The sequence below is a fragment of the Alligator sinensis genome, unplaced genomic scaffold, assembly GCF_000455745.1.
Source record: "Alligator sinensis unplaced genomic scaffold, ASM45574v1 scaffold1200_1, whole genome shotgun sequence".
NCBI classification, from domain to species: domain Eukaryota; kingdom Metazoa; phylum Chordata; order Crocodylia; family Alligatoridae; genus Alligator; species Alligator sinensis.
The window spans coordinates 275,560-302,622 of record NW_005842772.1 but is presented as its reverse complement, the minus strand read 5'-3'; the positions used below and the strand labels follow the sequence as shown (position 1 = coordinate 302,622).

Here is a 27,063-nt window from a genome sequence, read left to right as displayed (position 1 = left end):
CGGGGTGTGAAAAGCTCATGGTGGGCACGGCAGGAGGAAGAGCACTGAAGCCTGCAGGTTTGCAGAGGACAGCAGGAGGGGATTGTTTTTGCTTAAAAAGCTGCAAAAGGGCCATTATTTAAATAGGAGCCTGCTGGGTGCCTGGGCTTTAACCCTGGCGGCCGTATCTGGACCTACGCAAAGGTGAGCAGAACGAGCCATGCAAGGGTGCAAGCCTTTCCCCCACCCTGATGGAGGAGGAAACAGGGCAGCAATGAGGATGCCAGGAAGTGCTGGTTAAACAAGGGTTTGATTTACTTACACTGAGGTACCGGGAGTCCAGCTCAACCTTCTGCTCCAGTTGTATGAGGAGCTCGTTGTGAAAGGACTTCAGCTGCAAACAAAAAGAGAAACGCACAGTGGATGCCCTGGACTCAAAACCGAGCACACAGAGAGGAGCAGAAGAGGGGATCCCTGCCCTGTGCACCACGAACCGAGGAGCGCTCAGACAAGACAGCAACGGGCTGGTGGGAGCGGATGACAGAGCAAGAGCAATCGTGGGGACGGCCGGGTCGCGGAGCTGCCACGGAGAGAGACCGGTTAGCATCAGGGCAGCCAACTGGATAGGGGAAGGCAGGCGGATGATTGTCTGGATGGATAAAGGAAGCAAGGCTGATGGACGGAGAGAAACAGATGGGAGCTCACTCGGAGAGAGGGTCAACGTGGAGCTGGACACGCAGAACGAAGCAGGGACAGGAACCGGAGCCCGCTGGGCTCCTCGGTCCCAGGCCTGGAGGCTTCCCTGAGATGCTCGCTGGCTTTGTGGCTGGTTCTTCCACCCAGACAATGAAACGTGACCCAGTCCTCTCAAGGCATCCCACAGTGCACCTCTGACCCGCCTCTGGGCATAGTCCTTTGCTCAGCCTGAGGTTTATGACAGGAGGTTTCTACTCTGAGCGGTCATTTCATGCAAGCTCTCTGCAGCACCACGCTCCCCTCTCCTGCTAAAGCCAAGCCAGCCGAGGCACCGCCTGGTCCGAAAATCTGCCTACTGCTCCCCACAGGTGTTGGCTCCTCCAGAAACCGCCCGCAAGCTGGGTGCCACTTACCATGTCTTCCAGCTGGTTCTGGATTTGCCTGTGAACTTCTGCCATCTGGAACAGCACGTCCCCTAGGAAGGCAAGAGACAGAAGGGGAGAGCATTAGAGACCTCTGGCGCTCAGCAGCCCGCCCATGCTGCTGGGAGCGATGGGAGCACGAGCACGAACACGGGTCGGGTGGCAGGAAGCAGCGCTCGTGCAAATGCACGGAGTAGCTCTGGGGACTCGGGGAGCGTTTGTCAGATGCTCGTTTAAGTTTAAGTCAAGTCTCGCGTGCGCGGACGTTGAGCCGGGAGCTCTGGATCCCGACACACAGACTTTGAGGATGAAAAGGAAACAGAACAGAGAACAGGCAGCGGGCCGAGCGCTCCTCTGCGGAGCCCTGCCCCAACGTGAGCACACCCCGCCTGCCGGCTCACCCCGGCGGAGGCACAGGCAGCGCTAGGGGGGCATGTGCCGAATGCCAGCAGGTTTGCGGCGGCTGCAGTGTGTGCATCCTAACGTCAAGGGGACGTGGCACCAGGGAGCAAGGGCATGGACACACCGCCAGGATAAAATGACATTAAAGCCCCAAGCATCACTAAGCGCCGTCAGTCAGAATACAGCGCTTGGGCCAAATCTTTGCCTAGAAAACAGCCAAACTTGGTTCCCCCGTCCTCTCCCAAGCCTCAGCCCACCAGTGCAAAGGCCAAGTGCCTTCGCGGACAGGTTAACGTTTCACTACCAGGATCAATGAGTGTATCGCACGCACGGGGGTCCCAATAAAGCAGCATTAGCCCTGCCTGCTGCGTCGCATCAAGGAGACAGTCACTGAACACAAGTTCCCTTAACTTATCCGGTCACAGCTTCCACAGGTTCGGTTCGACTAACCCACCTCTAACTGCATTTGCCGGCTCTTCCTTCGATGTGCACCATGCTGGAAGAACAGCCGGGGAGAGGAGACAAGGAGGCATCTGCAGATTGTCCCAGGACCCTGCGCAGCAGCTACTCTGGAGGGAATGAAATGCTCAGACCTGCCCTAGGGTGTAGGTTGTAGCCACGTTGGTCTAAGGACGTAGACAGACACGTCCTTAGACGTGGGTCAATCAGACATCTTTTATTAGACCAACTCAAATAGTTGGGAAAATTCTTCTTAGTGAGCTTTTGGGCACAAACACCCTTCGTCAGGCTGAGGAAGTGTCTGCAGACGGTCCGTGCTCTTCCTGGAAGGAGCGGTAAAGCAGCCAGAGGCCAGTAGGTATGCAAGAAAGCCAGACCTTTCCTACACACCCGAGGTGTTTGGACAGCAGCAGTGATTTAGGGTCCTCCACGTGTCGCACCAAGTGCAAGCCTCCACGCAGACATCTCTGCAGGCCACCCTGCAGTCTGGCCCAAAGTTTCAAGCCTAGATGGCAAGTTATTTGTGGAATGAAAACAGGAGTTACATTTCACAGCTCTTCTGGGCTCCCAGCCTGAAGCTCAGCCTGCGATCTTGGCAGCTCCTCTACGGTAAGGAGGATCAGAAAGGGTCTGCAGTCAGATGCGAGACCTCCACAGCAGCCCAGGAGATGCAGGAAGGGGCAACAGCCGGTGGGTGTAGCCTGGCGCTGCAGGGAGCCGCGACGATTGTTCTTTAAATCAGAGCTGGGGTGATGTTGCAGACACTTGTGGTCACCAAAAGACCCCTGGGGACTTTCCTGGTCTAGGAGGTGCTAGGGCCAGGGTCCCAGGTGGGTTAGGCTGCGTTATTCCCCCAGCTCTGCTTCAGAGAGACAATCCCTCCCTTCCCCTTCCCAACCTCAGGCACGCGCTGCGGGAGACGCATGCCTCGCCACGTTCTGCGACGGAAGCAAAGGCATTGCAGTGTGGCGGGGGGGACCCAGTGTTTCTCTCGTTTCTATAGCTACATCATTGCTCGTGTCCTTGGAGATCCCCGAGGAGGTGAGGCGAGATCCCATCCCAGCAACATAGCAACCCAGAGAAAAGGACACCTGAGCCGGGAGCGCACAAAGCTGCATCCAAGGAGAGCCGCTGCAGCCCCAGAAGCGGATGATGTCTACTAAGAGAGGAATGGTGTCTCCTGCGGGGGATAAAGCTGAAATCCCAGGAGCATTGCATGTCCCCGGGAAGATTGCAATGTGCTCAGAGAGGCCACTTGAGGGCCCAGGATGCAAAGGTGACCGAGCTCCTGCCAAAGGAAAGCTTGAAAAACTAACTCAGCGGACACAGGAGCAGTAGCCATAGTTACAGCCACTAATCCCCGCTCAGCCCGGCATTTTCCCTGCAGCACAGGCCATTTTGAACTGCATGAGGGATGCAGCAAGGAACAATTTGCCCCCGTTGCTCCCTTCTGTACTGACACCCCCTTCCAAGCCCCTCCTGCCTCCAGGGAAGGGCAGCCACCGCACGCCTGCTGCCGCGCGGGCCCCAGGATGCCAGCCAGCACCACGCAGGTGCCTGAAGACGGCGTGATCTACATCCTTCCCCTTTCGCAAGGGGGTTCTCTTCCCGATTCACAGGACACGTGTCGGCCTCCAGCTTAACTTGCAGCGCTCGCTAACAGCAGCGCGGCCGGGTAGAGACCTCCAGAAAGGTCTCGCCGAAATCGCAAACCCCCCCTATTGCCCAGTCTTGGGAACAGGAGCTGGCTGGCCACGGGTGCAATTCTGCAACCTTGCAAGCCACGTGTGTCCTCGTCCGTGAGCAGTTGTGGTTTCCACTCGGCTCTTGTCAGCTCAGCGCCCGGGATCAGTGTTTGCAAATGTCTGTCGGTTTGTCTGTCCAGGGGAAAAGCAAGCAGAGCCCCGGGCAGTGCAAAGTGCACTAACGAGCTTCCCTTGCCCGTCATGTGTTAGCTACAAGTGCAGCACGAGAGCACTTCTTGCCCCTGCCATGCTCTGCAGATCCCACACTGCAGATTATTACGAGGGCCAGGAATTCCCCGATTCTCAACCCACAGCTCCCTGAAACCCTTTCAAGGGGTGCCTTGAGATCCTTTCAGGGGTGCCACTGTGAACCTTGTGGGTAGGCTACTGGTAAGAGGCAGAAACAGGTCTACCGCCCAACCTTTTATTTGCTTGCACTTTAAAACATGAAAACAAATATTTATCCCAAAGTCTATCTGGCTGCCCGCTACAGCACAATCTGTATTCTCACCTATACCGGCTGGGGGGCTCGAGAGGTGGGAGGAGGCTGGCATGCAGACTGGCAGCAGGTCTTCTGGAATTGGCTAAATTCTCCAAATCTCCTTCCAGCCTATGTCCAATATGTATAAATGGCTGGTTTTAATATTCTAATAAATGATCTGTGATTGGTTTTGTTGAAATATCTTTGTTTCCCGGAAACTGCTGGAACTGGACTGAACCAGATCTCTTGTGGACTTGGAAGGTCTCAATGGATGCATCTACACGTGTGCTTTAATGCGCATTAGCCTATTTTAATGCACATTAAAGCATCACTAAAATGCACATTAAAATAGGCTAGTGTGCATTAAGCACAACTTTAAAACCGTGCTCTTTAGTTAACGCTCATTAAGACAGGCTAAGTACCTCACCCTGGAGGTACTAGATTCAATGCGCATTACCTAAAGTGCATTAATGCATGTGTAGACGTGCCCAATTAGTTGGGATTTATCTCCTTAGGAAAGAAAGGGGGAGGGTTTCTCATCTCCTTTCCTTCCCAACGCGGAAGGTTGTTCAGCGCTGGCCTGTTTCTTCTCACTTTATGGTCTTCTCTGACAAGGCTGTTTTTGTTTCTACAATTGATTTAAGCATCTTAACAGAAACATATCTATTATAGCAATAAAACAGGTAATGCATTTGGTTACATCCATCACTCCTTCCCATACTTTCCTATGATACAATATATATGGATTATTTAATGTATGGTCTTCCCTTATGTCCTTTCACTCTCGTGCTTTGTTTAATTGTGTCCGATGGCTTCCTTTACTTTGCTGACCAAGCCAGTTGTCACATCTGCCAAGGTTCCCACTACGGTGACTCAAACAGGCTTTGGGCCTTTGGCTTAGCAACACTTTTGCAGGTCCCTGGAAAATAGCTAAAGCTGGCAACGCCACGCAATATGGGCACAGTTAGATGTGCGGACGGGATTCACGAGATAAATTCAGAACTGCCCAGACCAGGGGCAATGTTTTTGGCTGGAGTGCCAAAAACACCCGCAACCTCGATTTGTACGATGTCGGCGTGCCAGGGCAGATGGCAGGGGAGCCGATCCTTGTTGCGGCAGCGCGGCCCCAGCCCCTTCCCTGCCGTCCACCCTGAGGCGCGTGTACCAAGCAAAATGCCTTCACGTGCCACAGGCTAGCACCCATGCCGAGGGTTGCCTACCCCTGTCCTAGACCTTAAAGTGTAGGAGGCTGCAAGTGAGAGAGGAACAGGGTAAAACCCTGGTCAGACCCAGTTCATGCTCCCTCTGCTGCTGTGCAGCATGAGACTGGGCACGATGGACCTGTGGTCCGACCCGGTGAACGGCTGTTCTCGTAGGAATCCATCGCGTCAAAACCATTCACCCCCGTTGCGGGCTTACTGAGGTCTTTGCAGCAGAAGAACTGCTCTGTTTTTTCTGTAGTCAAAAATGAGTGGATATTCAGAGCTGGCATTTTCCAAGGCTGCCTTGAGCCCATGGAGGTGGAGAACCTCTGCTCTGGGGTCTGACCTCGGGCCGGGCCAGGCTGCAGATACAGAGGTATTGCTCCTGCTCGGGAGTGTTATCAAACCGCGGCCCGACTAGTGAGGGGCTGAGGACCATGCACCGTGTGTGCGGGTCCCTCTCGGGCATCAGCCATGTGGACCAATTTAAAAAAAACCCCAAAACCCTGCGGAGGCTTCCTTCCTTTGCAGACCTGAATTCTCCATCCTTCATCACTTCTCAAAGCCCTTTCCAAACCCCAGCAAGTTGCAGCGTACGAAGCACCAACCCCTTGCGTTATCGTGGGGCAGCTGGCGGGGGGCGATCCAGCCCCGCTCCTCTGAGCCTTGATGACGCAGGTGCCCTAAAACAAGCCGTGCCTGCGGGCACCGAGCAAAGCTGCAGGGTCAGCCAGGCAGGAGGGAGGGAGAGGAAGGGCCCCAAAATACCAGCCCAGCACCACACACGCTGTTCAGTCGTTCCTCCACGCCAGGGCCCTGGTCACTCGGCTGTTTTACGAGCCAGACCGCGCAGCCCACGCCGCCTGCAACCAGCCGCCAGCCGGGTGGGGTTTTCTAGCCAAGGGACTGCCAAAACCGCACGGTTCAACTTTTACAGCCGCTCTGCCAGGGCTGAATAAAGCTGAGCAGCTCTGTGCTCAGCCGGCGCCGGCGGTCAGCTGCAGCAATTACCCGTCTCTGCAATGAATAGCGACACGCATGAAAGGGAAGGTCTGGGCAAAAGGTGAACACCGCGAGACCCGCAGGAAATTGCTCTCCAGTGGAGATGTGAAAGCTAAATGGTGGGAAGCGCCGGGCTCTCGCTCAACGGAGGACAAGGAGGAGTGATGTCATGTTACGACTCGCTGTGATTTCTGGAGTTTTGCTTCTTTGAAATCTGCGGCTATTAACCCGCGCAGCACCGTCCTTTACAGGAGAGGATAACGGAGCCGAGTCACAGGACCGGGCCGGCACCGCAGGCGTTCACGTCTGAGTCCAGACTTCAGGGCTGCCTCTCTGCACAGGCAGCGTGTACCAACCTCCCCCGTTACGTACCCGTACCCCTGGCCCTTCGCCCAGCCAGCCAGAGGTCTTCGTGCTCAAATGCAGACAGATGAAAGGGCCCGGCCAGGCACTGAGGGGGGTCATGCCCACCACCATCCCAGAGGATCTTCTCCCAACAAGAAGTTATGCATTTGTGGCCTTTGCACGTCATCAAACTCCCACTGCCTTCAACAGGCCAGCGCGCCAGGAGCTTTGCACTGCTTGCCAGGTGCATGGAGGTGCCATCTGCATTGACACCAATCCCACTTCAAACGGGGGACAGGGCACAAAGAGCTCTCCCCACCTGCCAGGCGGCCGAAACCCCAGGTCCTTATTCTGGACAGCTCACGGATGCTGGCTCCCTTCAGCGCAGTGAGGGGCTGCGGCCATTTAACACGTACACGTTGCAACAGAAATCCTCTCTCCTGGGAAGTGGCTCTAACCCATTGCCATTAGCCAGGCAGCCAGAGCCAGCAAGATGATGCTACTCCTGCTTCAGTAAAACTCTGCAATGCCAAAATGCCAGGAAGCTGTAGTGTGCCCAGCGCGCCCTGAAGAGCAGGGCAGTTAAGATGTCCCAGGTCCCAGGCAAGCTGGGTGAAGCCCTGATGCTTGGGGCAGAGTTCATAGGAAGTCAGCTCATCTCTCAAGTTCCTGCCTGCTGCAAGCCCAAGATTTGGGAGAGGGGGTAGCTCCAAACCGGACCAAATGATGCCGGAAATGGATGCTTTGCATTCAGAGATCCCCACGGGACATTCAAAAGCCTAACCAGTCTTTCACGAGTGCGCGCAGCGTGACAGCACAACAGCAAGGGTCTCCTTGACACTGGAGCGTATTGCCGAGTGCATCCCCGCTCACGTCCATCCCTCGGGGTGTGAGATGCATTACAACCGGAACGCTCCCCCGATAAAAGCTGCAAGGCCAGTTACTGATTGACGGGACAGTTGACCCAAAAGCTACCGCTTGAGCGAACGAGTCTCAGGAGCTGGGAAAGGGTTAAAACATCTAAAGGAAATGCAGCTCTAAAGCAGGGAGAGCGTGGCCTATACTTAGCATCGGATCTGCGGCATCCTACCGACCAGAGCCAGCCGCGCAGCGCATCTGGCTGATGGGAGCGCAGTGAATTTCAGCTGTGGGGTTTGGGGATTCAGACTTGGCCGGGACCCAGAGGCGCTGATGGAAGATGTGCACGTGGAAGCAGCGAGCGAGCCGCTCCCCAGAGCACGGCAGCGCCGCAAAGGCATCAGCCCAGCGCTTACTCCCACGTCGAGGGCTTTCACATCAACATGAAAACGGTGTTTGCAAAGGGAACACCAACACAGCACCGCCGTGCAATGAGCCAGGGAACGCGGAAAGCATCGATTACGCAGCAAACGGTGCACGTCGAATCCAGGACGCCCCCCCTCGTGCTCTCTCACTCGTGCACACGCGCGTGCATGAACTTCACGGGTGAAGAAAGCAGGCGGGGGGGTCAGTAGGTTGCCCAACATGGCAGCGGCCATAAAGGGAGCTCCCAGCCCCTCGCTGGGCCCACAAACCACACCTCTCTGGCAGGCAGTGCCATTGCTAGGGAGGGCCAATGTCACGGTTGCAACGAATATAAACAATGGTAGTGACACAGCGCAAAAAAAGAAAAGAAAAAGGAATTGCTATTTCGGTCTGTCTGACTCACAGGATCCTTTGCTGAGAACTATAGGGCGATTGTGCGCTCCACGGGGTCTCACCCACCACGCCCCAGGAAGAACCGCCGAACAGGTCGGTTCGCATGGCTGCGGAGATTGCGATCAGCCAGCCAAAGCCCGGGGCAAGAGGGGTGCCCCCCTTGCAGAGAGCTGGGGCGTGGAAGGTGCCTGCGCCTGGGGGCTTTCCCCTCGCCCACGGGGTGCTGGGGTATTTGGAGCGGAGCCTGGCGCCTGCTTAATGTGGTTTTCTTTAAATGCACCAGAGAGAGGGGGCGACAACACGCCGCCTCTTGCAACGCGAACGTCTCGGGCCAGGAGGGGAGGGAAGCGCTGCTCTTCCCGCAGAGACGTTGCAGGAGAGGCCGACAGCTTGCCACTCGCCTGCTGGTCTCCGAAGGGGCCTCGCAGCAGAGGTCTGCTCTCTTCCAGCACCGAGGCTGCGCTGGCTCCCGTCCCAGAGCCGGCACGCCAAACCCACCCCGCTCAGCCTGACAAGGAGCATCGCCCCTGCGAGAGGGCCGAGCGCCAAGAAACCGTGCAACAGCCCCGCTGGTCGGAGGCATACAGAAAAGGGGGGGGCACATTTAATCTTGTCGCAGCCTTGGGCTTTGACCCACAGCTCTGCGTCTTCAGAGCGAGAAGCAAAAAATAACCCCCCGTGCAATTAGCCAGCCAGGAAAATGCAACACCCTGCTGCCCGCGTGTGTGTTAACACCGCAGGGAAGGACTCCATGCAGAAACCCAGACAGAAAGCGTTTGCCGTGCAGAAGAGACAGAAATGAAACCAAACCCAGAGCCCGACTCGGAGAGAGGCCCGGCCCAAGAGACGGGAGGCAAAGCCAGAAATGAGCATCATTTATTTAAAACCCACAGATGCCAGCGCTTTCCCTGGACGCTTTGCAGAGCAGTTCTACGTGCCCTGGAAGGACGGTTTTCAAAATGCAAAAGGTGCTAGATGAACTGGGCTCCCTTCGCTGACGGTAGCCTTACTCGGCTCTGAAATAACCCACCTCTGCTCCCGTTTGGGCGCTTGCACACGTTAAGCGTTACGGACCTGGGCTGCACGCACCAGCTCCAAAGGCGAGGAGAGGCGTGCTGGACCGCACACCACTGCACCCCGTTTACGCAGGGTTACATGACCGCTCTGCCCCTCCACCCAGGTCCTTCCTGACACCAGCTCAAGCGGGAGGTCACCCGAGCCAGCAGCATCAGGACGGCACTTTTTACATTAATTTTTTTTTTTTTTTTTTTTTTTTTTTTTTTTAAAAAAGGTCACAGCTCAGAAGACGATTCTTTGATCAAAGACTGAAAACCAGCGTCTGGGCAGCAGCTTGACACAGCGAGATCCACCCACACACCAAGCTGGTTTCTAGGAGAACGGGCTCGTATCGGGGAGTCTGTAACACACATCCTCTGCTCGCTGGTCCCCAGCCAGCCCTTCTGCAGCAGACCTGTTTCAGCCCACCCTCCACTCCCAATCCTCCCCCTAACAGAGAGGCAAGCCGATTCCCAGTCTGCACCAGTCCCAGTCACTACCCTGGCACCCCTCGATAGAGGGTAAAAGATGCAGTAGGCTAGGAAGGGGTTTGCTGTGCAGGACGTTGCTCTGCATCGGGGCTAACTGCGGCAGAAGAGGCACTGGCAGCTCTGACGCTGCCTTTGGGAGTAGGAAGGAAAAAAAAACCCCAGGTATATTCAGTCATTAATAATAAATAGAGCCACAGCCAAGAGCCCAGCAGATGGAGTGGAAGCTTGTGTCTCCTGAAATCCAAAAGAAGAGCAATGAGATTTTCAATCAGTGGTTAGGTGCCTTTGGCTAAACCCTTTGATGTCTCTCGCAAATGCATTCGGGTCTAAGGAGGACGATGTGGGCTCAGGGTCGGGAGCCCTGGTGCAGGATGGAGTGAAGGCCTGTCGCTTCACGGCGAAGGAGACTTTTGTCCCTTCGTTTTCCGCCGCTCCTCTGGGCCCTGCGGCTCTGCCCTCCTGGATGAAGCTGTTCTGGAGTCTTTCGAGGGACCAGAAAAAGGCATTGCTCCTCCTGTGAGCAAAGCATGTTGTGCCAGGACCAAACCCTTCTCTACCCCAGGGGAAGTCAGTGGGTTTTGCCATTGGCTTTGAATAGTGCTGGCCTCTCGCTCAGGAAGCTGCCTTCCTTTCCGTTTCCGTTTCGGAAAGCTGGGGGTGGAGGCTGGGTAGAGATACCCCACCTCGCTCCACCCCTACCTGCATCATGTGCAGGACTGGTCTAGCACCGCCGACAACGTTGCTCAAGCTAAGAGGTAGCCAGCCAGATGAATGGCAAAGCGGTGCCAGGGCTCGGTTCCACGGAGGCAGGAAAGCAGGTAGCTCACAGACTCCCCCGCACAACCGCGCTGCCCCTGAAGACATCCTCCTGCCCACGGGGCCCAGGCACCTCACCCAGAAGGTAAGAACCCCAGTCTGGAGCCCTGTGTCCAGCTGTGGCCCCCGCTACAGAAAGGACGTGGATGCATTGGAGAGAGTCCAGTGGAGGGCAACGAAGATGGTTGTGGGGCTGGAGGACAGGACTGATGAGGAGAGGCCGAGGGAAATGGGCTGATTGCATCTGCAGAAGAGAAGACTGAGGGGGATTGAATAGCAGCCTTCACCTCCCTGCCGGGGGCTGCAAAGAGGATGGAGCTGGGCTGGTCTCAGTGGGGGCAGATGACAGGACAAGGAGCAATGGGCTCAAGTTGCAGCGAGGGAAGTTGAGGTTGGATATTGGGAAAAACTCTCTCACTAGGAGGGTGGTGAAGCACTGCAACAGCCTACCCCAAGAGGTGGTGGACTCTCCATCCTTGGAGGTGTTCAAGACCCAGATGGACAAAGCCTTGGCTGGGATGATGTAGTTGGGGCTGGTCCTGCTTGGAGCGGGGGATGCACTAGATGTGACCTCCCGAGCTCCCATCCCACCCTCCTCGTCTGCGATTCTGTGATATTCCGCACCGCAGACGCATGCAAAGCTGCGGGGTTATTGGCAGCACTGTCTGGATACCTTATTTTTCTGATGTCGGCATCTGGACTTCAAACTAGCTGCAAGCAGCACCCACAGCAGACAGCATCCCCATTTGCTGTGCTCTGGTTGCAAAAAAAAAAAAGCTAACAGCCGCCTGGGTTGTGGTGATGGGGTATCATTTGCAAGTCAAGGGCTATTCAGCACTGGGGAGGTCTCAGCTGGAGTGCTGTCCAGTGTTGGCCCTCCAAGAAGGACGTGGACAGGCTGGAAAGAGGGCAGCGCAGAGGGACAAAAATGATTCGGGGCCTGGGGAGCAAGACAAATGGGCCTCAGCAGGGGAAATGTAAGGTGGAGATCGGGGGGGAATTTCTGACTCTGAAGGTGGCCAGGTATTGGAGAAGTTGTGGGTTCTCCATACTTGGAAGTTTTCAAAAGCAGGTTGCCAGACCCTGGGCTGGGATGGTTGAGTCAGGGTTGGTCCTGCCTTGAGCAGGCAGCTGGACTAGGTGACCTTGTGAGGTCCTTTCCAGCCCTGCTTTCCTGTGATCCTATAAAATGAGCAACGAAGGAACAAGCGTCTAGGACTTGACCGTATCAACTCCAAAAGGCCACAAGAAGAGACACCAAGGTCCATGCATTGAGAGCTGAAAGAGACCTCAGGGTGAGCTACACAACTGGTGCTTGGCACAAGCATGTCACACCCCTTCCCTTTCCCCTTGCCCTGGCGTGTCTACACGTGCACTTTAATGTGCATTAGCCTATTTTAATGTGCATTACAGCATCACTAAAAAAAAGAGCTATTTACTTAATGCACACTAGAATAGGCTAATGTGCATAAGCATCACTTAAAACCTGCTCTTTAGTGAATGCATTAAGACAGGAGAATGTACATTTTCCTAGAGCCCCACAACAGAGGTACTAGATTTACTGTGCATTACCTAAAGGACGTTAATGCACATGTAGACATGCCTCCTGGCATCTAATTTCCTCGCAAAATTGACTGCCTCATTTATTGTAGCTAAAAAAGCAAGAGTGGGCTGAAGTTCTCTCGGCAACTCGCCCACCCAGACAACGCTGGAGAGCCGCGGAAACCTCTGCGGTTAACACTGGCTCCATCTATTAGGCGAAGTTTAAGACTGGGGGTTCCTTTAACTTAACTAAGAGGCAAAGAGAAGAACCAACCAGCTGCATTACCCGAAAGCTCACTAACAAGTATTTTCCCAATTACTTGAGTCGGTGTAATAAAAGATATCGGATTTACCCAAAGAACCTTGTCTGCCTGCGTCCTTACACCACCACGGCTACAACCTGCACCCCTGGTGCCTGTAAAGCAACTTCAGGAGTTTCCCATACAGCTGCTGCAACCAGTCTGGTTTAATCGAAGCAGTTTCTATTACATTTTTACTGCCTGCTCAGGAAGGCAGGTGCGATTGAGGGTCAATGGCTTGCTTTTATGTTGCTGCTCCCCTCTGTACACATGCATCCTTCCCACTGCATTCATCAGCAAATCTCTAATGTCCAATTACCCAGGCAGCTTCCACAGGGGAGAGGCAGGCACTATATTCAGGGTAAAGTACTAATTAGCAGACACAGGAGGGTATCAGTGTACAGACCTCGTTACAGCGGCAGGGAGGCAGGCAGCGAGAAATTGCACTGCCTTCTGCCTGGGAGCACCGGGAAGGTGGGAGAAGGATGCAAACGTCTCCAGGGCCCAAACGCAGAGACAACAACCGTCCCTACATGCGGGGATACTCCCCTCGGCTGGGGTGTGGTGGCGGCCGTCAGGCCTGCCCCTGCCCCTGCCCCGCCTTGGGGGCACCAAGTGCAGGAGACACGGGCTAATGCGCCTCATTAACCGGCATTGCTCCTCTGTAAGGCTGCAAACAGCTTTCAAAGATGAAGTCCGTGAGTTTTCTGAAGAGAGGGCATCAACCTGAAAGCTGGGGCAGAACAGAAAGGAGGAAGCAGAAGTGGCTCTGACATGGCTGGGCATTTCCATGGCTTTCTTCTCCCTTTTTTTCTTAAAAACAACCCCCCCCCCACGGCTCCAGCCTCTCCTGTATCAAAGCGCTGTCACCGGCAGCGGGTACCAGGGATGTCCCCTGTGCTGAAGGGTTGAACCAGGGTTGAATTACACTTTGACTCTTGGGGGGGTCTGCAAAAAAAAATGCCCTAACAAAATGGGAGACCTCCCAGGTTATGATTTGCAAATCTTATAGGGGGGGCTCAGCCCCCCGCCCCCCGAGCTCCCCCATAATTTGAACTCCTCGTACTTCACAAGAGCACTTTGAACCCAAATAAACTGCAGGCGCCGTCCCCCACGCCACGCGCACACGAGCATGAGTATTACAAAAGACTATAGCGGGGAAATAACAGAGCTGGAAAGGTCAGATCAGTCAGGAGGCAGGCAGGGACAGGCCAGCCCTCCAACCCAGCGCGCGCCCCGGCTCCGACATGCATTATGCACCTTCCTGACTCATGCCGCTTTTGGTACAAAGCTCTCCCTTTCCCACACCGCCCCTGCGAAGAAATCTCTGGCCGGCTTGTCTGATTTCCAGAATCATTGCCAGGGGTGTCAGTAAATCTTCTCTCTCTGTTGTTTGCTCTGACGCCGGCGGATGGTTGGAAGGTGATAAAGATGATGGCCAGGTCCAATCTTCCCACGCTCCCCCCTGCAACCAAGCAGAGAGAAGGAAAACGTGCCCCCTTCGGAAATTCGTCGGGCTTATCGAGGCGACGAGCTAGATCGCCGCTGGCTCGCGAGCGCCGGTCTCCTGCTTGTGAGCATCTCCAGTTAAAGAGAGAGTCCGCCTCTGTGAGACTTAGGGAGACAGGAGAGGATGGATCTGTCTTTGCCAAGGACGGTAAGCCAGGGACCCTTGGCAGGCAGGCGCTGTTGGGGGGCGACTGAAAATAGCACCTGAAACCACTGCTCTTTTCACAGATGCTCCCTGGACAGCCCTCCTCTGTCGCGCGGAGATAGATTTTGCTTAAATCAACGGGAGAATCTTGTCACGTACTCCGGCTCCCGCTTCAGAGGTGGCGGCAAAAGTCAATCCAGGCTCCAGAAGAAAGCCCGGTTTTATGGCAGCTATTAATTTAGAAAGGTCTTTATTGTATTCCTGTAGCTTTGATTTAACAGGAGAAAATCCATTCCCCACAGGTTCTATTTATGCTACGTTTAAGCGGACCACACCAAATTGATGTTCGAGCTCTCAACCCAGCCACAAAAAAGCAGTTTAATAAATTGATCTTTGGCTGTTACCAGCCAAGTGAGTTTGCAAATGGCAAATCCTTGGAGCAGTACAGAGACAGTGGACTCTGACCGGCACACGAAAGCTGGGCTTCCTTCAGTATTTATCCAAGCCAAAAAAGCCCAATGTCTGGGCCCACGGGAGCAGATGAGAATTAGCAAGCTCCAGATGTGGAGGCCGACGGTGAATATACTGGCTATGTTCTGCATTTGATGCATGGCTGAAGGGGAGAACAAGCTGAATGCAATGTGGTATTCAGCCCACACCACAAAGAACCACCTTCATCTTCATCCCACACGGTCCGACCAAGGTGGCGGCAGCCGATTTCATACGGTCATCAATGGCAAGACCAGGGAGCAAGAACCCACAGCCATCCGCGGGGGACCCAGAGGCGAGGCACAGGCTGGCAGGGGTTGGCATTGCACCTGCTCCTACACCAAGACCTAAGCAAGGCCTAAGAGCTGCCGCTTGGAGCCTCCCCCATGTCCCAGCCCCTCCATCTCAATCAAGCTTGGAAAGATGAAGTGGCTGCAGTGGGAAGAGATGGTAGCAAAAGGCAGGCCGCTCGCCCGGCTCCATCCCTGACAGTCTTCTAAAGGACACGGCTAATCTGACAAACCTGCAATTAAACTTCCCAAGGGACTCTTCCCGGGGGTCCAGGACCATTGGTTTTACCGATGGTTTAAACCTTCCAGCATGGTCACGAAGGGGAGAGGCACAGACCCCAGGAGCCTCCTCTCCTGACAGAGCAAAGATGATCGCCTGGGTGTTTTTATCCAGTCCAATCTGGGCGGCTCGAGGCATGGGGCTTCCCCTGCCCCTTGGGAGGCAACCCCACGGACCACAGCACTCCTGCCCAGAGGTGCAATTCGGCAGTCCCAGGGGCCCGGCCAGGAGGAAATATTCCTGGAAATTCAGCTGGAGTTTTCCTTTGCATCTCTCTGTAAGGGGAAAGCAAACGGAGGCATCGAGCTGCCCAAGCAGCATATACTTCCTCGGTGCAGTAAGCGGTGCCCCTTGCCCCTCGCGTGCCCGTTCTCATATCGTCTCCCAGAGCCAGGCCGCGACCTTTAACGTGCGCAATGTTTATAGCCGCGCCTCTGCCGCCACAGTAAGCCTCTACCTGAGACGACTGCAAATCCAATTAAGAGGCATATTAATCCCTCCCAGAAGAGGATTCAGCACAGCGCTGCAAGCTTCCTGCCTGGGCCAAAGCCACGGGCACGTCCAAGACTTGCTCTGCAGTCAAAGAGGAACGCGACCTCGCCCACGGCCGAAATCCTGCTCCCCTCCCTGCCCTTTACTCTCCGTGGCTGGCTCCTCAAGGCACGGCGCGCGGTCTGACATCCCACATTACGAGGCAGACGGCCGGGTTTCTGGTCCTGGGATGGGATTCTCCCCAGCTGATGTACCGTGGACCTGTGCCAGGGTTTCATCCTCCAGATGAGACTGCAGACCCTGGGCGGCGCAGAGCAGCAGCTGGGCAGGACGCTGCCTCTCCATGGAGATGGTTATCATGCAGCCATCTGGAAGTCTAACGAGCCTAGTTGAAATCAAGCCTTACAAGGATGGTTTAATTCTCCGAGTCCAGTCCCTGCCACTTACATCTCAAGCCGCTCCGTAACAGATGGCTTCCGTGCCAGCCAGCGTGGCATGGGTTATGATTTTATCAGGCAAAATGTAGATCAGAGGCAAATCCCTGAAGGAAATTACTCTCCATCAGAAGGTAGTTTCAGCTTAACAATGAGAGATGAATCACTGTCCGCTCCTTCCTCTGTCAAAGCACTGGTCCTGCACCAACCACCTTCCCTGCTCTCCGGCCCTAGGGAATAGGAAATCAAACTCCTCTTCTCCGTTCTGCAGGGGGTTTCTGTACCGAAGCGCCACCGGGGCGCTGAACGTCGAGGCTTAGGGCCTTGATACACAGTCATTTTGGGCAGCCCCTGGAGCTCTTAACCCCGGATTGCCCACACATTAACACCTTTAAGTGGCTTAAAGCACTTGTTATGTGGCTCAAAGTTACGCCACTCCAGGGCAGGATTATCTCCAATCCGCGCAACCCAGCTCCCGTTCCACTGCGGCGCGGCCACTCCACACAGATGTGCCGCCCAAGCTGAAGGTGCGACTGCAAGCTAGCACTAAGCCGATCCACATCTGTGCGGCTCACAGAGTCACGTGCAACACAGCCCAGCAGCACCAAGAGACTAGAGGAAGGTTGCTTGAAGTGCCACTTAGCAATTGTGTAAGGAAGTTTTTGTCTGGTGTCTTTGCCAGGGCCTGCTTTACACCACGCATCTAAATGCAGTGCACGTTAACCCATGGAAGAGAGTAAAATGTTGGGATTGCTGATGACGCGGAGGTGCCTAGCACCCCCTGACAGCAACAGGATTAGGCACCTGGGACACTGCTGAGCTTTTGAAAGCTGCTGGAAGTCCTCGGGAGGCGCATCCCAAAGACATCTTCAGAACTAAAACCAAGGCTGAATATTCAAAACCCTCCACACTAAATCTACCAACGGCCCTGAAACCAACACACAGCGTCCCGGAGACTGAACTGGAAACCTGCCAGCAAAGCAAGGCTCTGGATGGAGTTACTACCGCATGCACAGGTCTAGCTCTTCTGCCTCAGTAACCAAGCTTGGAAAGGGGCCAGCCCAGGCAAGCAAGCAGAAACAGGGAAAGCATTTGAAAGCCACACCTTGGTACGGTGATTCAGTTCCCAGAAATGTCAAGACAGCCAGTCCCCAGTCCCACTGCGGGCTGGATTGCACCCGCCCTAGCCCCAGCGCGCCTGCTAGACTCCACAGCTGCACCTCTTGGAGAAGGATCTTGAATGCCGTAACATGCCGTTCCCTTCTCTCCTTCCTCCCGTCGGACACGTGGGCCAGTAAATCCACGGACGCAGCGTCTTTCAGACGCTCCTGCGATTAGCACGCACCGGCACACACGGCCGCCCCAAGCTGTTGCAAGGTGCCCTGACCCTCCAGGAATGAACGTGCACGCTCAGAGGAACCAGGTGGTCTACCGCAAAGAGCAGCTTTCACCCGCTGCACCGAACTGCAACCACCCAAGTAGGAAGCACCAACAAAGCTGCTACGTGATGCAGGGTCAGTTGATCATTAATGGTTTCAAGGCAGATCCTCGAGTTATAAGCACCATCCTTTTGCCTGCCTTTCCTCAGCATACAGTTCATGATGTTGCGCCAACATGTCTCATGAGCAAGGGCTGGGACTGGAGGGTAACTTGGGCCGGCAGCTCCCGTACGGTCAGGGTTGTACCCGGTCCACACACAGCATTTGCAAGCTTCGCAGAACGCCCTGTCCAGAGCCACGTCTGCTCAGCGCACCGAGTCCCGATGGCCGCACCCTCGTCTGCAGGGTCGAGGAAAACCCAAGCACTTCTGGGACCTGGTAGGTCACTAAAGGATCCTTTATGCACTGGTTACTGAGTGTTGCTGTTCTCAGCCCACGTACAAGCCCAAGGCAACCCCCGGCCTCTGCAACTCCAGATTTAGTGACGGTTCAGACAACCTGAGAAGCAAAACATGCCTATGCTGCTAGTGGAAACACGAAGCAGCCGTGACCTACCTCTAGGAGAAATCACTGAAGAAAGCATAATATCTATTGGATGCCACGTGCTGCCAGTCAGGTTGGAGAAAAGGCTTCTGGTAAACCCCTGAGGGGAGACAACCAGCTTTCCTAGTCCCAGAAGTAACATCCGACGAGGGACGGTGGGAATTGGCTCCCACCATATTGAAGGCAGCAGCAAAGCATTTTTCAAGTTCTCGGAGCGTCAAAAAGCGCAAGCCCGGCATCGTTTCCCCTGCGCCGAGCAACCTGAAACCAATGAAGGTCTCTTCTGGAGCAAAAGGATCCTGAGCTCTGCTGGTGCCTGTATCTGAACAGCCAGAAACTTGAGGTCACGTCCATCCCCCTTTACGCACGGCCAGGTGTTGGTCTACCCCGGCTGGAGTGTGGACTCACGGCTGCACCGAATCCCTCGTCGGGCGCCTGGATCACTCAACCGGCCAGGGACATCTCAGAACCGCATGACTGTTCGCAGCCCCGGTGCTTTAGTATTTCTCTGTTTCCTTCACTACACATTTGCCTAAAAACTGATGGAGAATTTATTCAAGAGCCAAAGTAACCAGCAAGCAGGGAATTAAACTTGGGTGGGTGGGGGCAGCAGCCCGAGCAGGACGTCTCGGGTGGGTTCGGCATCCAGGGACGAGCTCCAGCGCAGCAGCTGTACCCAGGCCAGCTCGGGTGCATCTATGCTAGCTGCAGGCACTGCAGCGACTACAGGGCCCCTGCATTGTAGGGCACAGATTTTGCTGTCAAAATATCATGTATTCACTTCTAGAAAGGTGTTGAGACTTGGCTGCTGAGTCTGTCTTTCAGATTCACTTGATGGTGTGCCCTCTTTAAATAGCATCGGCATAACCTTTCGGGCAGGGATGGGGCGAGGAGGCCAGCTGGGTGCTAGACACAGGAGTCCGGCATGCTGCCGCGCCAGGGTCGGCATCGGAGAACACGCAAACCCCGAAATAAACTTACAAAACCACGAGAAAGTGGCTGCATACGTCTCAGAGCACCTCTGCTGCCAGGAGAGGAGGAAGACATCTCCTGGCAGTCACAAAAGAGAAGGATCAGCCTAGATTTGCTGCATTAATGCAAGATGGTAATTTATGAGCAGCCAGTGCTTGTTAACGCTCCCAGTACTGAAAGGAGTAACCTAGATGGAAAGGGGGAGGGGGGACAGCTCTTGTTTCATGCACGATCAGCTGGTGAATTGTGCCTTGTTAAGAGGACTGATAAGTTCAAGATCTTCCCAGGAAAACTAATACCTTCATTTACCTCCAATGAGCAGAGATGGTGCCAGGGAAACCAATTTAAAAGCGTTTCCTCACTCAAGTCTGGGTTTATGAGTCAGGTGAGGAAGGCATTTATGTACGTGGCCGGTATCGGTTCTCCCGCACTTCCTCACGGCTCATAAACAGTGCAAGCACCGGAAAGCAGTCTCCTCCCCAGCACAAAAAGCCTGAAGAACAGGCGTTGGGAGCCACGCTGTCAGGTACATCGCTTCGGCTTTTTCCCTGTTCAATGCTGAGCTGAGTCGCCGAACAATTAAAAGTGCATTATTGCAACATGCACTGGGAACATGCAAGCCGCCCACCGGATGAATGCCGGGGGATTGTGGAGTGTGCTCAGTACGTGCGTGCCAGAAGCTTCTCTTCAATCCTCTCTCTCTCTCTCACAAGCTGCTACCAGCAGAGCCCAAGGAGCACGAACCAGATTTCAATGCCTTGCACAACCCAGCACCCGCTCAAAAGGAGAAGAGAAGAGAAGAGCCCCCGTAAAACGGGAAGGAGGCCTTTCTCTCGTGTGCTTTGTTTTCAAATGGCTCGACCGCATTGGCAAAACTTACCCGAACTTTCACTTCTGGGGTGAGAACAAAGCTGCTGGTGTCTCTCGGCCCCCGCGGTAAAAAAAAAAGCTGTCAGTGTTTGAAGTGGCCACAGACAAACCCTTCACATCGAAAGGCCTGTACTGTATAACTTCAGCTGTGCTGTCTCAGCATGCAGTGCCTATGATATCAGCTTGGTCATTTATAACCCAGGAGCAGATTATCTCGTTGCCTACGACACCGAATCCTTCCTCGGGAAAACTTCCGAGCGGTGGCTCTCCAGCTCTCTCGACTCGATGCACCCCTGCTAGAGTCAAGCACCCCTTGGAAAATACCAGCTCTCACTTATCGCTTGATTGTTGACTATGGAAAAATACTAGAGCAACTCCGTTTCAAGCAACTCCGAAAGCTCGCAGCAGGGCAGAATGCTTTTAACAGTATTTGAAACCTCCGGGTTTACCCCGTGAATCATGTTTGCACGCCCAGCGGTGCTAACACGGGGGGCACCCCTGGAAGGATCTCAAGGCAGCCCAGGGTTGAGAAGCACTGCCCTAGAGCAAACCAGGGCAATTTGCAAGGGAGCGCCATGAAAACCAGTCTAAACACGTGGCCTTCAGTTTGGATCATAATTCAGGTTTTTTGGAAGCCATCTAGGATCTGCTGTGTCCGTAATGAACTGCTTCTGCAAGATTATTGTGGGGAGTACTGCAGCAGTGACCCCGTGCAGCCATCCGACCGCCACGACCGGGGGGGGGAAAAAATCAGTCAGGAGGAGAAGGAGGACACAGGGCCAAAGATCGGAGCTGGCCGGATCCTTAATACGAGACAGCGGTGCATTTACAGACAGGAGCCAGGGGACAAGAGTCGCCGACAGAGCATTTGCAGAGTTGCAAAAAGCCCGGCCCCACCAGCGCCGTCCGCTCGCTCCATGCGGCCCGACACGGCCGTCTGCCCAGCCGGCCGGCGCTGCTGAAGTTTCCCACGCTGGGAGCTGCAGTGCGGCCGATTCAAACAAAGCCACTTCCCCAAACCTTTACGGCTGCATCAAAAAACCGAATAAATAAACCGCCTGCCCAAGCTCACGCTGAAATTTTAGCCCGGAGTGACAGCCGCAGCGATTATTATATAAGCCCCTAGAAAACGGGATATCGGTGCGAGCGGGAACGGGCTCCGCGGCCCAACCTTCCTCTGACAGCTTTGCATTGACACGGCTGAGTCAGGCCTGCTAGGCAACTCGTCTCACCAGGGGCTGTAAACAAGCATGATTCATTGGCACAAGGTGCCTCGTTTCACATTCCCTAACCCGGATACGGACACGAGAGCGGAGCCAGCCAGGCCCAGGCACCGGCCAGCCCCAGGAAGCCATCTGCAGCAGCTTTGTGCCAGCACACTGACAGCATTCGAGTTTTAACAGCTTCCTGCACTCCCAAATCACAGACAATGAGGGTGGGATGGGACCTCAGGGGGGGGGGTCACGTCTAGTCCAACCCCTGCTCCAAGCAGTACCAGCCCCAACTGCATCATCCCAGCCAAGGCTTCGTCTGCTTGGGTCTAAAACACCTCCAAGGATGGAGATACCACCACCTCTTGGGGTAGGCTATTCCAGTGCTTCACCGCCCTCCTAGTGAGAGAGTTTTTTCCTAATATCCAACCTCAACTTCCCTTGCTGCAGCCTGAGCCCATTGCTCCTTGCTCTGTCATCTGCCCCCACCGCGACCAGCCCAGCTCCATCCTTTTTGCAGCCCCCCTGCAGGGAGGTGAAGGCTGCTATTCAATCCCCCTCGGTCTTCTCTTCTGCAGACTAAAACAGCCCATTTCCCTCGGCCTCTCCTCACCAATCCTGTCCTCCAGCCCCCAAACCATTTTCCTCGCCCTCCACCGGACACTCCTCAATTTATCCACATCCTTTCTGTAGTCGGGGGAGCCCACAGCTGGACACAGCACTCCAGATGTGGCCTCACCGGTGCAGAAGAGAGAGGACAAACCACTTCCCTAGATCTGCTGGCAAATGGAGGGTCTCAATTACTGAATTGAGCCACAGTTTGTCCCCAGGGTTATCAGCCAGGCCAAGGAGCGCGGTAGCGAGCAGGCAGCAAGACACCCTTGCGAGGCGGCTGCATTGCTGCGTGCTCCTGCTCCTCACGTGGCAGGAGGGAACATCTCCCGGGAAGACAGAACAGGGCTGGACCTGGCATCTGCACTGTCCCCCTGTAGTGAGTGAAGAGTCCCAGCATGAGCACACTCATCAGAGATGGAGCAACACGCAACCGCTCATCTCTAACGTTACCACCACTGACGCCTTGCAACGAGGTGGCTGGGGACATGGGCGCGAACAGAGCGTAGGTGGGGGGCAGCCCACCATCTCGCTTGCTCCCACTGAAGGGAGGTGGGTTTACTCCATCGGTGCAAGCATTTACCCAGCGAGGGGGTCAATCCCCGGTCTGCCTCGCTCTTCAGCACCCCACTGCCGGGGAGCTTTCTCTCCCCTCGCCCGCAGGCAATGTCAGGGGCGGCTTCTGCCGCTTTTCCACGCGTTGCCCCTTTCTCCACCCAGCAGCGCAGCAACAATCATCTGACCTCTCTTGCTCCCGAGAAAGGAGGGTGCCAACTGAACGCAACCTGGCAAACTGCCTCTGTTTTTCCTTTCTTTTTTCTTGCAGCAGAGCCAGCCGATCCTTCCAGAAAGCCAGAGCGCTCCAAGAACAGCACCGGGTCGCCCACGTATTCGACATGGCCAACGAATAGGGTGGATCTTTATTTCTAAATTACAGTGAAATACCGAGGGACTTTCTGCTGCCAGAGGCCTTCTACGTCAGGGAGGCAGCGTGAGCTGTACGTTCCCGCCACGGCAGGTCTTCGCTTCCCTCCCCGCCCTTCAGATCCCGTCCCAAACACCACGAACCTTTAGCGAGATGCCGCGTGACTCACCCAGTTCCTTAGAGCCTTGGCTTTCGCTGGCCAGCTCCCCCATCTTAACCAGAGCATCGAAGTATCCCTTTGCCGCGTAGGTCACACCTGAAAGCATCGAAAGAAAAAGCAGAGGGTGTTATCTGTGGGGACCCTAATTTATGCAACATCTAGTACATGCAAAGCACGCCACAAAGCAAACAGGCAGGGTCCGAAAGGCTTACGGTTAGGGCTAGGTAAAGAGACTACTGGGGCAGGGGGCAGAAGGCATTAAAGCTATGAGATTAAGGGGTTATTTGGCCCCCAAAAAGGGCAGCGATCTCTGAAGCGGGTGCATTTTCAAACATGCTCCGGCGTTTGCAATGCACGGCTTGCTGCGGCTGCCGGAGGCACGGCCGTGTCACGGGAGAGCGTGGCTCTCCGTCACAGCCCGTTCTTGTGGTTGGTCTGCGGACACTGCATCTACACACTCGATCACTTTAATCAGACAAGCAGGGGGGTTTCCTCTAATCACGAGAACATGCTGTACAGCTCGGGCTCGGCACCAGCACATCTCTGCGGCGGTCTCTTCCCGCACATGGTACCGATTACGCTGCTTCCTTTAGCTGTCCTTCACGGGGGCCCAGGGCAGAGCAACAGAAAAGCCGGGCTGGAAGCTGTGGGACGGCAGGTGTTGCAAAGGGAACGGGGGACGCGGGGCCATGACCCACAGCTCGAAGCAGGCCCCCCCCCAGCACCTTAAAGCATCCATGGCCACATGCTTCAAACAAAATAATCTATGCACGGATTAAACAGCAGCGTTTCAAGGGAGAGATTCTCCAGCTCTTGGCCACATCGATGGGGGATGCCTTTAATAAAAGCACCCCTGTTTGGAAACTCAGAGTCCCCCCTCCAGCCCCCCGACTGCAAAGTGTTGTGTGTTTCCTCCCCAGGGCAAACTTGGTTTTTACTGCTGCCTACGCAGAGCAGCAGAATTAAGATGAGATTAATAAGAAAAAAACCCACACAACTCATGAATTGAGATTTAGTTAACATGGTTTAATGCAGCTGGAGACTGCCATTAAGTCCCAGTCCCCCAGGAGACGAAACACAAGAGGCCAGAAGAGCAGGAACAATTATATGTATTTTTTTTCCTGAGGCGGCAGAGCTTGCCTGGCAAATCCCACTGGTTACCTGCATGCTCTCCAAAAGCATGGTCTGAAATCTCACCTCGCTCACCCCGCACATCCCTCAGCATGGATTCACTTAAGAGCAGCTCAACTATATGATTTTTTTCATGTGGCTTCTTCAAAATGATGAGCCCATTCCCTAAAACGGCCAGCTACCTCCAACAGACAGTGCAAAATCCAGTGTCAAAGGGGATCCTGCATGGCCGGCAGAAGCACGGGGGCCCTGGGAAGAGGCCGGTGCACGGCCCCCGAACACGTGCTGGGTGCAGGTCCAGAGTCCAGCCGCACTGGAAGCCAGACAAGCTTTTAATGACTTTAATCACAAAGCAATGGAAGCCAAGGGACCATCCAGCAACTGAAATCTCAGTGCCCTTCACTACTTCCCAGAGGAACAGATGTCTTCGCTTTCATCTCCCCAGGATTTTAGCTGCAGCACTCTGGGCGCGCCTTGCCTTCCTCCAAGCAAAGCCAAAATCAAGTCTCCATTAAAAAAAATGTTTTATTACTATTTAAAAAAGGGCCAGATAATCTTTGGGGGAAAATGCCACAAAAACATTTTTAGCATCCTACTGGCCTCTAGAATTGAATGCTCAAGAGCGCCTCATGCTTGGACTATTTTCGAGTCCAGCGGAGGGCAATGAAAATGTTTGGGGGCTGGAGGACAGGACTGGTGAGGAGAGGCTGAGGGAAATGGGCTGACTGAGTCTGCAGAAGGGAAGACCGAGGGGGATTGAAGAGCAGCCTTCACCTCCCTGCCGGGGGCTGCAAAGAGGATGGAGCTGGGCTGGTCTCAGTGGGGGCAGATGACAGAAGGAGCAATGGGCTCAAGTTGCAGCGAGGGAAGTTGAGGTTGGATATTGGGAAAAACTCTCTCACTAGGAGGGCGGTGAAGCACTGGAGCGGGTCACCCAGAGGTAGTGGACTCTCCATCCTTGGAGGTTTTTAAAACTCAGCTGGACAAAGCCTTGTCTGGGATGATGGAGCTGGGGCTGGTGCTGCTTGGAGCAGGGGTTGGACTGGATGTGACCCCCCAACGTCCCTTCCACCCTCGTTTTCTATGATTCTGTGATTCCCAAGAAGACGGCTCTGTGCCAGGTTTCCTAAGGCAATTTGCCCAAGACAGGCGTCGTGCCTCATGTCAGAATGAGAGGATAGCGATGTGCAACCGGGCAAGAGGACGGGCACAGGGGCAGTCCACGGGCCAGATCCTGTGCCCAATGCTGGCAGGTGTGTGCAACCCCATGCACTCGCCTGACCCATGTGCTGGGTTTGCCCATGTACCAGCCAAACCTCGTGCACCGGTGCCACCACACACCATCATTTGGTTCATAGGACTGGAAATTTGGCATCAGGGGATCAGCAAGTAATGCTTCCACAGCCTCCCCACCTCCAGACCCATGGGAAGCCCTGCGGCCAGATGACGTGGGTCCACGGGCCAGATCCAGCCCACGGGCTGGAGACTGAGCATCGCTGCGATAAGACATTTGACTCTAGCTTCCAAAATCCTCACCACAGCGATTCCCCCACGAGCACAGGCATCCTGTGACGTGCTTCGAGGACCGTGCTGTTGCCAGCCGCTCCCCTAGATGCTGCGTGGCCTGGTGCTCCCCGGTTCTCAGCTAGGTCTGCATTTGCAGCTCAACTTCACTTACTTGCCAAGGCTTTCTCGTAGTTCTTCCCCATGGAAATGAAGTTCCTGAGGCTGGGATTGAACTGTTCCATGATCGTCTGGATGAAGGGAAACAGCAAAAAAACACAACAGATGTTAGCAAAGGTGGCTGGGAGGAGAGACAATTAAAAGGAAGAGGGTTCCCCGTCATTAGGCGAAACCTCCCCATGGCCGCCTCGTGTATGCACACACAGCGGCTGATTCACAACATGCACACGCGCTGCCATGCCGAGCGGAGCACCCTCCCACGCGCCGCTCCATAGACAACACAATCCAAACGCTGTGCACACAACGGACCTGTTTTAATAAATGCGAGACATCACGACGACATTGCAACGTGCCCAGAGGAATACTTTTGCTCTCTGCAGGAGATAGTGAGCCAAGGAGAAACCGGATCACAGGACAATATAGGATCGGATCAGCCAGGGATGGGCTGGGATCCTTCCAAAAGCTGAGTAAGAATGTACTCAGCTGCACAGCTGACAGAAACAGCCCGACTAGAAGTAACGCTCAGACTGATCAATGCTGCATTTTCATCCCTCGGGTACCGACCCTGCTTCTACGAGAGGAGACGCGTCCTCGCAACGGTGCCAAGCTGTACGGGCAGCAACGCAGCCAGAAAGCCCCGCGCTCCCAGGGGCGCGGGATGCACCGGCGACGGGGCTTTCTACCCGGGTGGAACAACGCTTGTGCCCCAGACGGGAGCCGGCCAACTTGCCCGTGGCGACACCGAGCTGAAAGCCACCTGCCTCTGCACGGCCAGGGAAAGACTTGCACGCGTGCAGCCCGTGACCCCGGCCCCTCTTTGCGCGTCTCGCTTCGCTCCTACCCCAACCACCGAAAGCTGCGTGGATTTTGTGTCCATCCTTACGTACCCAGCTTGGCTCTAATGCTTCACGCCTCCAGCTGGCTGTGAGCTTGGCAGGCTCGGCCTCTCCTCCTTTCTGCATGTGGCACACTATAGTTTTGGAGGCCTCGGCATGGTTTTCCAAAAAACCCTGGGTTTGCTAAGGTGTGCTATGGGGGCGCTCTGCGGGTGTGGCTGGATTCACTTGGCCTTGAGCGTGAAGGGGTGATCCTGCCCTATCCTCTGCTTCCAGGGTAATGGAAGATGCATTTAACACTTCCATGCTGACACGCAGGGTCTAAATGGACGTGCCACCCCCCCTGCAGTAGCAACACGGTTTCCCTCTGGGAAGAAATTACGGGCAGCGTCTGCAGCGACAGCAGCTGAAGGTCTGCTGTGAAGAGC

At 54.9% G+C, this 27,063-nt stretch overlaps 1 protein-coding gene across 1 annotated transcript in view; it reads right to left on the bottom strand.

The window, feature by feature from the left end:
• The window catches only part of BAIAP2 (BAI1 associated protein 2), a 64,467-nt gene extending 37,791 nt beyond the window's left edge, over positions 1-26,676 (bottom strand). The window contains exons 1-5 of the mRNA XM_025216882.1: positions 26,641-26,676; positions 25,795-25,870; positions 22,995-23,081; positions 1,089-1,150; positions 302-373 (exon numbers count right to left, since the gene is read on the bottom strand). Of these exons, the coding sequence (XP_025072667.1) occupies positions 302-373; positions 1,089-1,150; positions 22,995-23,081; positions 25,795-25,870; positions 26,641-26,676 (333 nt within the window). The remainder of the gene's footprint in view (positions 1-301; positions 374-1,088; positions 1,151-22,994; positions 23,082-25,794; positions 25,871-26,640) is intronic.
• Between the last annotated feature and the right edge of the window lie 387 nt (positions 26,677-27,063).